At 41.0% G+C, this 15,437-nt stretch overlaps 2 protein-coding genes across 4 annotated transcripts; both read left to right on the top strand.

The window, feature by feature from the left end:
- Window positions 1-33: 33 nt before the first annotated feature.
- gdpd3a (glycerophosphodiester phosphodiesterase domain containing 3a) lies at window positions 34-6,725 on the top strand. Of its 3 annotated transcripts, none has more exons than XR_015110196.1 (10): window positions 34-471; window positions 1,133-1,175; window positions 1,354-1,489; window positions 2,106-2,151; window positions 2,389-2,507; window positions 3,506-3,595; window positions 4,071-4,204; window positions 4,320-4,379; window positions 4,513-5,146; window positions 5,342-5,438. XR_015110196.1 is itself a non-coding variant. In XM_086185928.1 (10 exons), exons 1-10 carry the CDS (start codon window positions 333-335, stop codon window positions 5,465-5,467), a joined length of 945 nt encoding a protein of 314 aa, XP_086042054.1. In that variant the 5' UTR covers window positions 35-332; the 3' UTR covers window positions 5,468-6,722. The 3 variants fall into 3 exon arrangements, 2 of the variants coding, with proteins under 2 accessions (XP_086042054.1, XP_086042055.1); XM_086185928.1 differs by having other exon boundaries at window positions 35-471; window positions 4,513-4,564; window positions 5,342-6,722; XM_086185929.1 differs by lacking the exon at window positions 4,513-5,146 and having other exon boundaries at window positions 35-471; window positions 5,342-6,725.
- Window positions 6,726-7,288: 563 nt separating this feature from the next.
- ypel3 (yippee-like 3) lies at window positions 7,289-13,121 on the top strand. The gene is made up of 5 exons (XM_086185942.1): window positions 7,289-7,645; window positions 9,949-10,067; window positions 10,653-10,696; window positions 11,286-11,394; window positions 12,192-13,121. Exons 2-5 carry the CDS (start codon window positions 9,951-9,953, stop codon window positions 12,279-12,281), a joined length of 360 nt encoding a protein of 119 aa, XP_086042068.1. The 5' UTR covers window positions 7,289-7,645; window positions 9,949-9,950; the 3' UTR covers window positions 12,282-13,121.
- Window positions 13,122-15,437: the final 2,316 nt, after the last annotated feature.

Below are 15,437 nucleotides of genomic sequence, written 5' to 3'. Positions count from 1 at the left end.
TCCTTTTTACAGCGCTGCAGGTTTCAGGTGACTCCACACGGAGCGCGTTGAGAGGAGGGAAGGTGGGGTGTTTCTGTGCAATGCAAACCACCGTGGGACACACTTCCTCTTTGTTACCTGTCTGTCGAGATTCTCTAATCTTGCAAAAGAGCAAGCAAGCAACTGGAGCAGGGTGTCTTCTATTAGCATTTATGAGCCGCTCACTTGCCCCGCATAAAGGAAGTTAAAAGGACAACTTTTTTCTCTCTCTTTTTTTTTTTTTTTTTGTTGGGTCGCGTTTTTTTTGTTTGTTTTTTGTTTTGTTTTCTGTTTTGTTTTTGTCTGTGGTCTCAATGAGCAGTTTTTTGTACTTTCTCCTCCCGGCGCTTGGAGGATATATCCTAACCTCGGTGTACCTGCTGAAGAACCCTCGCATTCTTCACAGGAGGAGGCGCACGGCCTTTAACAGCAGACACATCTCCCACAGAGGAGGTAAGAAGGGAACAGTTGCCGGGAGGAGGGATCTGTGATGAAGCTGCCTGTCACGCAGGAGAGGAGCCACCTCGATACCTCAGAAATGCTTTTGTTAATTCACAGGTGCTCCTATTCTGGTACCAAAAAAAAAAAAGTTTATATATATATATATATATATATATATATATATATATATATATATATATATATATAAAACAGAAATGATAATTAACTGTGATTATGTAATGAAGGATATTTAATGACTGTGTGAAAAATTATAACAGGAATTTATACATGTCAGAGCATGTAAAAAAAAAAAAAAAAAGCCTTATATTTGGTTATGTATCCCAAATAGGTAATGTCTTTAAATCTCTATATATTCACACGCAGGAAAAAGGAAAAATAGAAATGTGTGTAAATGTATGTGCAAATATGAATGACTATGAATAGGTTGTGTTTTTGTCTTCACTTTCCTATATTCTGCATCAGTGCTGGAAAGTTTGATGAGTTCAAACAGTAACAAAAGAGTAAGTAACTGATGTCAAAGTAAAGAAGGGGGTGAAACCAGAACCTGAGCACCCTCTTGACAGCTGTGAAACTGAAAGTCGTCAAACAGCTCGAATCTTCTCAGAAAGAGGTTTTGTGTCATCGTGACCTTTGACCCCCTCTGTGTTACCAGGATGTGGCGAGAGGATAGAAAGCACCATGGAGGCCTTCACACAGTGAGTACCAGCTTATTGGCAATCAAAGCCTCAAACCCGCCCTGCAGCTTGTGATGTATGAGCACAAACAAGGCCTCCGTCGCTGTCTGATAACCCACACCAGGGATTTCAGGGTTTAACAGGACTTTGCAGCTGAAGTGGCCAGCCAGGGCTGATGTCTGTTTTTCCCTGCGATCAGCGCGGTGGAGCAGGGAACGCAGATGCTGGAGATGGACTGCCACCTGACACATGACGGATACGTGGTGGTGTCACATGATGAGAATCTCCTGAGGCAGACGGGCTGTGACGTCGCCATGTCTTCTCTCAATCTACAGGTTATTGATTCATTCCATAAAATAAGAAAAAGAGAGATAAATCCAACCGGTAACTTTTGTTGCACGTTCGCTACAGCGAACTAAGCATTTTGCGTGTATATTTATCAATGCTAGACATCAAATCTCACTCCTACCTTTATATTAACACACCTACTAACCTTTAGTTTGGGGGGCACTGATGCTGTATTCCTCCTCTATGGGTGCAACCAGGAAATAAACCACTCAGGTCATGTGACGATTTACTCTATGAATTCAATATTTGACAGAAATGCATCCATACATCACCTCAGTAATATTTTTAGAGCCTTATGACGACAAAGGTTTTTATAGCCGCTGCCATGACGGATGTGAGGTGGATTGTTACAGCTGTTAAAACCACAAACTATAAAACTATTCAAGGTACGTAGTCCGACAACTACAGTGAGGATTCTCACAGATTTTACTGGCGGGTCAAAGTAAAAAAAAAATGGACCTCTTGAACGCGTTGTACAAGTGCAGTTTGCTTGCACAAAATGTTAATGTGCACGTTTATTCACCATTTGTAAATATTTTCATATTGGACACACTTTTTTTAATTTAAAACAAATTCTAAAAAGAGGATTTCACATTTTTTTAGGATTTGCCTTTGTATAAGGAAAGACTGGAGGTGACATTTTATGCTGGTGAGTTTTTTCCTCTGTTCACACACAGTGTGTGTGTGTGTGTGTGTGTGTGTGTGTGTGCGCGCGCGCGCGCATGTGTGTTTGTACCTGGGTTTTATTAACGGTACTATCTATGCAATAACACACGAACACTCACCTAATCAGGACCTCAAGTTCTCATGGGGACTAAGGTCAAGTCTTAAGGAGAGCTACACAAACCTGTGTGTCTGTCTGTCTGTCTGTCTGTCTGTCCTCAAGGTCACTACAGCAGCGGTGCAGACAGGAAGTTTGCTTTGCTGGAGGATGTGTTCAGGAAGTTCCCTGGGATGCCCATCAGTATCGAGCTGAAAGAGAACAACATCCAACTGATAGAGAAGGTGGAGAAAGACACGGAAAAACCCTGCACACACACTCAGCTCCTTCACAAGAAATGAAAGATTCTCCCAAAAGTTGTTTTCTTCCCAACAGTGGAGCATTATCAGGTTCAAAACCATGATACATATTTAAACTGAGAAAATGTCATGTGACATCGAACTTTTGAATAATCAGACATCTGAATAATCTAGGATTGTAATATTAATCGTGTTTTGTAGAGCTGTAAGACAACTGCAAGATAAAATATTAACTGAATGTTACCTAAATGTGTTAAAATACGAACATCGTTTCAACGCTGTGGTGCCGCCCGCCTGGAGGACATACAGTTTTCTACAGACTCAAGAAAACATCTTAGTTTGATACAGATTGGCACAAAATCACATTTATTATCATTTCCATAAGAAGAATGACGTACAAATTAACATGCTAACATCACAAATCACAACTTAACTGCAAAAATAACTGCACTTAAGTATTTTCCATCATGTTTTGTTACACGTTTGTTTTTTTGGATCTTATCTCAAAGCTGATTATTCCATATCTTATTTAATCAGAATGTCAGAATGAATTAACTCAACTAAAACCAATAATATGTAGAAGTTCTCAAATTAAATGCATAAAATATTAAGCTTATGCACCTGTGAGACCCCATGGAATGCGGCCTGGGATTTACTTTGGAAAAGGGCAACAAGATATCCAACAGGTTAAGTGTATTTCATTTTTATTTTTTGGTTGTTATGCAGTCTGTCCCAGATGATGAGTTTATTGTTGCCACCGTTTCCAGTTTGTCTGTTTTTGCACACTTTTCACAAGCAACGTTCCCGCAATTCAGACTTTTGTTTTGTCATTGTAAAATTCTCTCTCGTTATTTTTTGAAGTTGAAACACTTTGTTTAATCCGCTTGAACAATGGAAACAGTTTTCTTACTCGAAAAGGGACGTTTCCTCAGATGTATTTCAGACATTTCTTCCCAGTGTGACCGTCTCCTGTCCCCCTGCAGGTTTCTGAACTGGTCAGACGCTACCAGAGGGAGGACATTACCATCTGGGCGTCAGTCAGCTCCAACATCATGAAGGAATGCCGCAAAATAGTAGGTGAACCACCTGAGGGAGACAAAGCTACCTGTGCGACATTAAATGTGGAGTGGAGTTCTTCCAGTGGAGGAAGAACTGATTGTCGTGGAGCTCCGTCACCGTTCAGAGTAGCCTTCCGTGTGCAGAGTCACTTCAGGTTCAAGTTGCTGGCAACCCAGTCATCATTAACGGCAGTGAACCATCCTCTTTACATTTTCTTATAAGCTTACAGAATGTGAACAAAACAACAAAAAAAATAAGAAGACACAAACAAAACAAGGGGTGTTTTAGTTTTAAACAAACAGAAATACAATGGGGAATTTGAAAAAAGAAAAACAACAGACGATTGAAACAAAGGAGCGTAGATTGCGGGAGACATACCACCACCGCTTCTTTCACATTTTCCTCTCATGAACCCTCATAGAGAAACTACAAAGATGTCATAAATAGTTATTTATCTATGAAACCAGCTGTGCTTGTGTCTCCTGGTAGAACGGATCCATGCCCTACAGTTTCACCAAGAAGCGAGGCGTGCTGCTTCTGCTCTTCTTCTACTCCGGCCTGCTGCCCTTCGTGCCCCTGGGAGAGAGCTTATTGCAGTTCTACCTGCCGTGCATCATCAACAGGTGCGCTCGTGCGTTCAGGCTTGCGTTCATCCTGCTTGTCACGTTCACCCGCTGTCATTCCTGCCCTTCACTGATCTCATATCAGCTTTTGAGCGTTTCCGTCTATGTGCTGCAGGACCTTCATCCCTGAGAACCCGATTCTGAAAAACCGGCTGGTCGTCTATTTGTTAGAAAAGTGAGTGTAAAGCGGATGCAGATCTGCAGTGGTGATGCTAAAAACACTCCGAACACTGGTCAAACATCAGGTGCTCAAGGGAAGCTTCATATGAAGTTCCTGACATTTGTCACACATGGTGATGTCATTCCAGAGTGACTATGAGGAAGAGTCTCTTTAAACACCTTGAAGCTCGTGGAATTCAGGTATGACACCGTGATTGTTAGAGGTGGGGGGAAAAAAAACGATATGTGAATATCTTGCAATACTTTTTTCCTGAAAAAAAAAAAAGAATCTGTACTGTTATTATGCCAAACTACTTACATACAAATTGACTGCTTTTGAATTTAAAACACTTGAAATCAAAGAAAGGTAAAAATGTCGAGAATATTTTAGGTTTTTCTTTAAGGTGAAAAGCAAGTTGTCTAAATAAAGGTTGACATAATACAGAGCGTCTCTTGCCAAACAAGTCAAAGTCAGCTTTATTGTCAAATGTACTATACATGCGTGACGTACAGCACAGATGAAAAGTATTAGCAATTGTACGCAATAAAATATTAACAGTCAAGGGCACGAGGGGGATTTACAGATACAAAATAAAAGAATTCAAATAATCCCATGTGAAAAACAGTTTTAAACTTAATCAAATGAATGAAAGTAATCTCTGCCAGGATGAGATCGCTCCATCACCAGACCATGACCTCATGAAAACAGTCAAAGTGGCCTTATGACTGCATTTGAGCCCAGAGGGGGGAGGCCTCCCGTGGGAGAGCTTCACACGGCAGGAGGTAATAGGCAAAGGTCAACATTAGAGATGGGAATCACATGGTAACTTGTAATACTTGATGATTGACCACATCTGGAGGAAAGGGCTGTATTGATAGGAACTTGTTGTATTCTGTATATTCCAGTGAATGCAGGGCTGAATAACAGAACGCAACCACATGGAACAGCTTATTTGACTGATATATCTGTGATTGCAGGTGCATTTATTTGTGTGCAATACAGACGAGGACATAAAGAAAGCGTTTGACTTTGGGGCCACGGGGGTGATGAGTGACTACCCGACTCTCCTGTCCAGCTACCTCTGCAGAAACAGACGTCAGTAGTGACCTCGCCACGCACCTGCAATCTCCGAAACAGCAGCTGTCTGATACACGAGACGAGTAAAACTGAAAAAGTACTTTTTTTTTCTTTTTTTTTAAAGGCGTGAGATGCATTTGATGAGATTAGGCAGTCAGGCAGTTGGAGCAGAACGATCAGCCAACTCTAATCACTGCTGATAGAAGTGCCGGTTTGTGGTGTGACTGATTTATGTCAACGTCTCCACCCAAAATCTCAGAGACGCAGTTAAGTGATCAACAGAAAATCTAATAGGGTTCAGATGAAATCAGCTGGATCCTGTGACCTGACACTCATTTCTTAAGAGTAAACACTATTTTAATTGTGTCTGTTATTTGATTGGATATGTGCCTAAAAAAATAAATTCTCTCTAACAATTTTCTTTGCATGTATATTTCGAGTTGATGAACAAAACACAGCTGTAAAAGTAAAGGTTACGAATTTTGATACTGCAGATATAGACGGAGGGTTTTCATGCGCAGTGGACCACACCTGTGTCTTTGTTTTCCCAGACCAGGGTCAAAGTCCGGCTACACTGCTGTGGTACTAATCAACCAGTCTGTTGAGAAAACAAAGGTTGTATTTTTCTGACCTGGATACAGTTGTGCTTTGTAATGTGACAAGAAAGTTAATGGAATATAAGTGGATCGGTGCAGAATCAGTTTGAATACAGTCGATGCAACAACAAAAAAAAGCTTCTAGCAGAGAAATAGTGTGACTAGTTATAAGACACCAATTTGTATTAAAGCAATACCTCCCCCTTAAAAAGTGTATTTTGTCTTTCAAGTACTCCCAAATAGATTCTTAGAACTCACAAAGACAGTTTTTCTCTTCTGCTTTTCATCTTTGTATCTCCAGAATGCAAAAACGTACATTTACAGCATAACAACACTAAAACTGACCGAAAATGTCCCTTGCCTCACTCTCAGGCAGACTATCCGGTATAATCCACATCTTCTTCATCTAACTTTATGTCCTTTGATTCTCAAAGACTTTGATTCCAGCCAAAAACAAAGCAGCTATCACCCTTCCAGTACAGCGCTACCTTTAACAAATATTAAGTTGGTTCAGCCAAATGTGGCAACTGGTTGCAAACAAGTTGTGTGTTTTAGTTGTTTTTTTTTTATTGGTCCCCCCCCCGCCTAAAATCAAAGTGTTTTTGGACCAAGATGTGGATTATTCCGGAGAGTTTATACACAAACATTTTGGGGTAGTTTTGCAGTTGTTAGCCATCAGTCCTCATTAGCTTCAAGCTAATTGGCGCTGAGTCTCTCTGCACTCCGGAGTCACACAGCAAAATTGGGGGGGGGGGACTTTATTGTGATCTCAAAGTACTTCCTTATTAGTACCTGAAAGGCAAGAGAACCAAAACAAAATACATTCTAAGGGGTGTGGTACTGCTTTACAGAGTACAATAAGTACCTTAAATATGATGTCCTTGTGCAAAACAAGCAAATAAATACAATTTGACATTTGTTATTTACCCTCTCTCTAAATTCTCATAATTTCGATTAAGGGTTGTAAGAAAACGCAAAAACGAGAGAGAGACAGAGAGATTCAAACAACTCCAGAAACCACAGCAGCACTTTCACCCGCCACCGAGAATATTTATGGTCTCGTAACATTTTGTAGGTCACAGCGAGGCTTTTACCCCGCGACCACAGGCAGGAAATGATAACCCACTACCTCCGTCTGTCCGAGTGCGCGGATCAAACTGATAGCCACAAAGGGCTCACGTGAAGTCAAATCTGATTGGTTGACCCACATACTCGGCGCCAGTCCGCCGCTCCCATTGGTCGGCTTGGATTTGTTTTGCCCTCCGACGCGTTTCAGACTTCCTCCTCTGCTCTGTTTTCATAAACAAACCACATTTTTCTGACGCCGCGGGGCCGCCGCTCACAACCCTGTCAGCCTGCCTGTATTGTCGGACTCCAGCTGCTGTTCTACCCTGGAAACTTTGAAAGCTGGTTCGGGTTACAAAAGACGCGGGTAGACTGGCTGCAGAGGCTGTCGGTGTTGTCGTTATTGTCCCGAGCCGTCAACGCATGGTCGACCGCTGAAGCGAGCATAAAGTGTCGACCTCATACTCAATTCACTCGGAGAGTTTTCTGCTGGCAGACTCGTTGTCCCGCTGTGTCGACTGTCAGGAACCTCGGGTTTATCAGGTGAGTTGACAAAACACCCGGGAATATCCTGCAATGCGCATCTGAGCTGCTGTTAGCTGTGACAGTGCGGAGCTAGTCTGCTGCTAACACCGCAGCTAGGTCCGAGCTAGTGGCCGAGCAACCAGTGCGGCTGACTGGATCGGGTCGTCTGATAGCCCGTTTGTAGCCCCTGGCAGTTGGTGATAGATAAGCACTGCAGTACAGTTAATAAGGATCAATTCGGGTGACTGGTTTCTAATTAAGTGAAAGGAGATGATTGTTCGTTTATGCAAACTGTCAAACCAGGAAGCAAAATTATGTTCAAGCTAATCTGGGTGCACCTTCTCTGTTGCCATGTACACCATAACAATTTACACTTAAATTGCGGCTCAAAATACAAACTTAAGTTGGCTGTATTTTTATTTTTTAAACCGAGGCTGTGTTTACTGATATGGAAGCTCATTGTTGTCAAACAAAAAATTGTGACAGTTGAATTCTAATAATACACAAAAAAATACATGATATCTGAATTTTAATTTTATTGTAAAGAGAGTTTAGATTATTTCAGTATGTTTCCTTAAATTTATTGTTAAAAATGGCCTGCACTTGTGGACTTATGGGGCTTAGAGGTTGGGGTGGGGGTGGGGGTTTAGCGCTGTGGGATAACTTTAGTAGTTAAAATATAGAGTAATCAAAGCAAAAAATGCTCTATAAATGACCGCTTTTCTTTTTTTCAAGTTAGAATTCCCTTGAGATATGCAGGATCCCACTGACATGACTTTTTTTTTTACACAGGAGTTACCTGAACTTGGAAGAATTACCTGAAATTTCCAGAAACACATTTGTATTATTTGATTAAGGGATCTCTGCCCCTGAACCAGGGGTGGTGCTATCATTGGCCAAAACTTAAAATTTATGGTGTTTGATGTGTCAAAAGCATGCAAAATAGTACAAAGATCTAAATTAGTTTATCATGGTGGCCAGCTGTGTTTTTGGCTCCATCCATAAAATGAGGAGTTTTAGCCTCCAGGAGTTTAGAGTCATCAGATCAGTTGTTTTCAGAGAATGGAAAAAGATGTGAGGGAAAACTGGAGTCCACATGTTACTTATAATTTTGATTGAGGGTTGAGGAAGCAAACTTCTTCTTAAAACATACAGGTTATAGCCAGTGGTTCCCGAACTTGTCCAATCAAGTTCCCGTCATGTAATTAGAAAATTGTAGGGCCCCACCTTGCTTTGTAGAATTTCTAAAATTAATTAATTGATATTTTTATAGTTTTATTATTGATATATTTACTATCCAGACATTCAGTAATAAAACTATAAAACCATATTTGACCAACACTAGTAACGGGGGTGAAATTGAACAAAACAAATGTTTGCCAAATGACCCAAAGCCACTGTGGAGTAGAAAAAGAAGAATAGAAGAAGAAGAAGAATAGAAAAAGTAGCAGTTCTTTTTTTTTGGTGTGTTTTTTTGTTGTTGTTTTTTTTTTTGTTCTCCGACGTGGATCAAAGTTAATTAACCCGCACAAACAGAACTCGTTCCTACTGCAGGTTGCAGAAACTCCCAAAACAATTCCATACTGTTCCGATGCCTCCAGCTGACAAGGGATTTCTGACTTCACAAGGTGCCACGGAATGCTTGTTCACATTGTTGCAGAAGCACAATCTAGTCATTAAGTGGAAAGAGTGCAGAGGGGAGTGGTGCACAACTCTAAAAATAGAACACAACCAGCAGAGCCCAGAGACGTCTTGTCATGTTTAAATGTGATTTATTACATCATTACTTTGGTTCCAAGATTTACAACTCAAACAAAAAAATATACCTGCATTTGGCGAACACGTATCTGACCCTCCTACCTTATGACCTACTCGCGGGAAATGTGGTTGTAAGATTTCAACTGTATCATAATTGTTTTTTTCTGATTATCTGAACAACTGGATGGTCGTATGACTTCCATCAATCTTGGAGTGTGTATTGCTGCTGCCTCATGGATGGCAATGCTGTTTTAAGTCTGGAGTCTGAGGGGGCCTAATGTCTATGGTCTGAGATGAAGGACTGGATTCTGGATTACTTTTATGCTGTGTGCTTGTAGACCTCAAAGCGGACAGGATGATAGACAGAATGCACAAGATCAAAGTCAAAGGTTATCAGGGGGTCAAACGGCCCACTCCAAAAGGTAGTGCTCTCAATAATTGGGCGGGGCTTGTAGTAATGAGGATTGGGTGGCTTGATGTTTTGTGACATCACACATTCCTTGCCTATATGACTACTCGTGCGCCACAACAAACCAATGCTGCATCACCCTCTTCCTCCTCAGACATGGTGAAGCTGACAAAGGCCAAGACGTTTCAGGCTTACCTGGACTCCTGCCACCGTCGCTACAGCTGTGTGCACTGCCGGGCTCACCTGGCCAACCATGATGATCTTATCTCCAAGGTCAGCTGCCACCTTGCTGTTGACAATGATCCATTCATGTTGCTCTTGGTCCCCGTGGAGTTTTTACTGTGTTTTCTTTTTTCTTTTTTTTCCCACCGTGGTCACAGTATCATCAGAAACATACCCATCACTTGGATTATTGTTGCTGATGAACACGGCTCCTCCTGTCTTTGACAGCAGTTTCACACCTTGAACACCGTGTTACAACTCATACACAAGTGATCAAACGTGGTTTACGATTATGGCCACAAGCAAACCGGACCATACACCCATAGAAGAACTTAACTTAAACTTGCTCTCGTTTGTTGACCTTTTGTTCAATGTTGAGCTTTTTTTGTTGTAACGTGTTAATAAATCTAAGGCGATCATGGTTTTCTATTTAAAGAAATAATAATCACAGCATACAATTTAATACAGTGGGTTAGGAGGAGCGGGGAGAACTGGATGGATGTGAAACGTATCAGGTCTCCGAAGGATATTTTAGATGTTGATTTATTTGAATGTTAAAATGAACGTTTAGTCAAGCTGCGAAAAAGCAACATGTTGTGAATATCTTTCTGATCATCTCTCCTCTGTGTTTCCTAGTCTTTCCAAGGCAGTCAGGGCCGAGCCTACCTCTTCAACTCCGTGTGAGTGTTTCATTTTCAAAAAAAGCAGCAACTTCCTTGATTGTCCTTGTTGTGCTCAACAGCACCGTTAAAATCAACCCAATAGAAAACGGGGTTGGAACTTTCTGTTATTTCAAATGACCTCAATTAATAATTTGTAAAGTCTTGCAGTGACCTAAACTAATCCCTGAATTAACAGTTCATTAACACTAAAACTTTACACACTGGACTAATGGCTGGTGGCTTGTGAAGGATTTGTATAGGTTGTATAAATAAATGGCTTTAGCTCAGTGAAAATAAGTCCCCGGTATCACAAATGCAGACGTAATTGTCAACAGATAACACAATTTGCTCTGGAGTGGACCTTGATGTTGGGGGAGTTCACGTTTTGAGTCACGCTGGTCCTGGGTTAGTAGGTCAGGAGCTCACAGGCTCCAACCCCACCGTGTGCGGGCATTAAGGGAAAATAAGTTTAGCGTCTAATTGAACTTGTCCAGCGAGGATGTAAACCTTTACCTGTTGAACCCTTCAGTCTTCTCTAGTCATGGAGGAAAGTTTCCACGCATGTTTTAAAGATGAGCTGCCAGTTGATGGCTGTTTTTGGTTTCAGGGTGAACATCGGCTGTGGTCCTGCAGAGGAGAGGCTGCTGCTCACAGGGCTTCACGCAGTGGCTGACATTTACTGTGAAAACTGTCACACCACCCTGGGCTGGAAATATGTACGTACGCGCCCCTGCACACAAGATACAGCTTTATTCAATGGAACCCTCATTATGCCTCGACGCGGTGCAGCAAAGTGATGAACACGTTTGATTTAGGGGTTGTTGTATGATGATTTCATTCATACTAAAAACAAAACAAAACAAAACAAAAAAAGCCAAAAAATGAAGACAGCAATCCTGATTTTTAGGGCGGATATTGATATCAGCAATCACCCTGACACTGAAACTGAAATGTCCAATGTCTGCTGATACCCATGATGTGTCGATTGTGGATCCTTAACATCCACTACACGCGATTATTAACTTTATGGCGAGCCCAGATTGTTCTGTGAGATATTATGCTTGGACTCACTGACAATAAAAGCAATTCAACTGGTAGAAAGACTAATTCATAGGCCGAGGATCGTCACCTGGCGTCACCGTCTGGTCTTCCGGATGTCTCCTGTAAAGCACAGAATCACTGTATAACCTTAGAAACTCTTACATTTTTAGCATTTGTACACCCAGACTTTAATTTTTGGAAGTGCAACTTGGGGGCAGTGTGTCATCAAGGTCAGCGATCCTGGAAGACGTGCATTTTTTAAATTCCTTTTTGTTATTGAGGTCATAAATGTATAAGAAAGCTACTATATATTTTTTTATTTAATACTGTTAAGATGGCATCAAGTTCACAACCTCCGTGGAGTTTTGAGGTACTTGAAGTAAAGATAAAGAAATGACTTAACGCTGGTGTGACGCTGACGTCAACTTCTCCCGTGTGTTTTTACCAACCTCCGTGCGTCTCCTCTCCGCAGGAACAAGCCTTTGAGCTGAGTCAGAAGTACAAGGAAGGGAAGTACATCATCGAGCTGTCCCACATGATAAAGGACAACGGTTGGGACTGAGAGGGAAAGCTTCCATCTTTCTTCATGACTTTTTTTCAAAGTTGCATCCCCTTGACTTAACAGGGTTCCAGTGTAGCTTCCTCATCCCATGTATGAGCCATCGCTGTGCCACACTTTCACTTCGTACGGCTTTGCCAAGAATAGCATGTGATGCCTTATCTTTTTCTGTTCTTCGTGTTTTTCCAGCGATCACAACGACACATTTGCTGATGTTGCAATCCCAATTGCTAGTTGTGCTGGGGCATGGAGTGAATGAGTGTAGGGTGTGTGTGTGTGTGTGTGTGTGCGTGTGTGTGTGCGTGTGTGCGCGTGCATGCGTTTGTTTGAGACAGGCTGGTAGTTGCACAGGCACATGTTTATGTGCACTTGATGGATTTTTAGGTTTTGAGTGATGAAATCTTTATCAGCGACCGCTACACAGTCTCGCTCTGTGGGGGGAGGGGCCAGTGCAAGTCAAACAATCTGACCTTTTACTGTATTTGGGTTTTCCGTTTGAGTTTAAGGTGCACAACTAGGCGTATCTCGCCCGAACTGAGTCAAGAAGCCAATCTTGTTCGACTCATAGATCATGCACCTCTATGTGAGAGCTTAGAGCTGTGGAGAGCTTGTTTTTATATTATCAATCAGCAGCAACAACAAAAAAAATCCTGGTTTTTATAGTAAGATCAGTAACATTTATTAATATTTTTGCCAAAAGCAATCAGGTCGTCAAATTAGTTGAGTTAGAGCCCACAAAAGTACCCTGCAAGAGGTTTTCAAGCTGGACTATGTCTTCTGCTTGTAGGTGCACATTTTAGTGTGTGTGAGTGAGGTGGTGGTGGTGTGTGTGTGTGTGTGTGTGTGTGGGGGGGGGGGGCGTCTGTGGTATGAGTGTGACAATGTCAAGAAGCAGTAGCCACATCTACAGTTTCCACTGCGTAGTCGGGATGTCCTCTTTTACTTTATTGCCGAGATCTGAGATCTATCCTGTACGTGTTCGTGTCTCGCCTAACATGGAGCTGCCCTTACACATACATTTACTCAATTGTGATAGAGCAAAGTGTGGGTAGAATTATGTAGCATATTTATGGTGATTTTTAATGTCTGCTTCTTTCATTAAAGTGTATAATTTTAACCTGATCTTTCATTAAAATAAAGTGCGTGTGTAACGTGTAACGCGGCGTCCCTGTGTGGCCTGTCGTTTGAATCGGTCGCCCCTGATTCCGTGAACACATTTGTCTTTCTCAGATGTTTCATAGATTCTGCAACTTGATTCAAAACTACAAATGTTTCATCACTTTGTTGTATTTTAAAAGAAATTACACAACGTAAAATGAACATCAAGAAAACTAACAGAGGAAAAAGTCTATAAGTAATGAATATCTTGAACTATTGCGTGTAAAAACAATTCAGAAGAATAATACTTCAGCACACACATATTCTTCAAAAGTCATGTTGTTGTTTTTTTTGGGCAATTGCGACCAAAAGCGGCGTCATTAGCAATGTTGTATGATGTACAACACCAATTTTCATTCATTTTTCTTATAAAATGAAGTAGTTATATTTTTCAATCCATACATTCGATTTACAAGCATTTTCCACTAAGTTTTAATCAAATCAATGTCTTTGATGCTGTATTTATTTCAAGTGACCAGGCACTTTAATGGCACTGATGTTTGAGTGTGTCACCCATGTAAATATGCCAGATTAATTTAAATGTATTCCTTGTCATTGAATTTTTGTTGCCCTGGTTTATATGAACAGCATAACTATTTAAGTTATCATTCAAAGAAATTATTTTTTTAAAATGATTTGAAAGTAAAATTATTTGATGGTTCTTATAGGGGAATTTTCCCAGAAGCCACGTGTAGCTTTACACAACTAAAATGACTGTAATAATAAATAGTTTTGATTACAATTTTATCAGATGTGCTGATGAATAGGAATTAACTGGAACAAATTACTGTCATCATCAGATTCAGATAGTTTACCTTCAATTAAATTAAATAAATTGAAATTAAATTAGTTAAATTCTCTTTAATAGGGCATAAGAAACCCAGTTTAGCGTCCAACCTGTCATCAAAGCAGCCACTAGATGGCGATGTTATTTATGTATTGGTGCTGAAGCAGAGAGGTTATGGAACCTGCTGTAGTTACTTTAACAATATTAACATTTGGGTCTAGACTTTCACAGAACCTGTGAATTGAATACATGGATGGGCTGCACGGTGGTGCAGTGGTCAGCACTGTGGCCTCACAGCAAGAAGGTTCCAGGTTCAAGTCCCAGCTCCAGCACAGGATCTTTCTGTGTGAGTCTCCATGTTCTCCCTGTTCCTGTGTGGGTTCTCTCTGGTACTCCAGCTTCCTCCCACAGTCCAAAGACATCAAGAGGGGACGAGGCTGATTGATACTCTAAATTGACCGTAGGTGTGAGTGTGAGTGTGAATGGTTGTCTGTCTCTATGTGTTGGTCCTGAGATGGACTGGTGACCTGTCCAGGGTGAACCCCGCCTCATCCCCGAAAATTGTTGGGATAGGCTCCAGGCCCTGTGACCCTTAACAGGATAAGTGGAAGTAAATGGATGTGTGTGTGGGGGGGAGTCAAACTGATATATTTGAAGATGGAAAATGTTTGAGGTATAGAACACACTACAACCCTAAATGGTGAAAGAAAAAATTCTGTTAAGCAATCCAGCGTTGTAGCATTGAGATTTTTCTCTAGAAAAAAAACACATTCAGTCATGGGAAAGCCACTCATATACTGCTCAGTTCATATTGCTAAGTCCAAATGTTATTGCATTAATTTAGTCAAAACTCAAGTACACAGGCCGTTAGATCCAGAGGAACTTCTTCTCTTAGAGTAAAGATGTGGGAATTTCTTGGATTTGGAAGCGGTCACATGAAAGAGCTCTGAACAGAACTAATACCTTGGTTTTTTTCTGACATGTGGTGCGGAGTCATGTGTGTATGCATAAAATTATCTGTTTCACAATTTCCACGAGACTGTTGAACTGGTTCTAATATGTTAGAGCCTCATTCAGTGATAAAGGTCTGTGTCTATGAAGGTATATTTACCTTCAAACATGTCTAAAAGTATGCTATATGTTACAGAACAGACACATAAAACCAAAAAAACCAAACAGCTAATTCAGAAAGAGAAATGATGATCAGTTTCTAC

Source organism: Aulostomus chinensis, chromosome 18 (genome assembly GCF_037954235.1).
Source record: "Aulostomus chinensis isolate RoL2024-O1b breed Wild chromosome 18, RoL_Achi_v1.0, whole genome shotgun sequence".
Classification (NCBI taxonomy): domain Eukaryota; kingdom Metazoa; phylum Chordata; class Actinopteri; order Syngnathiformes; family Aulostomidae; genus Aulostomus; species Aulostomus chinensis.
Note: the sequence above shows the minus strand (reverse complement) of the source record. Positions and strands in the feature narration are given on the sequence as shown.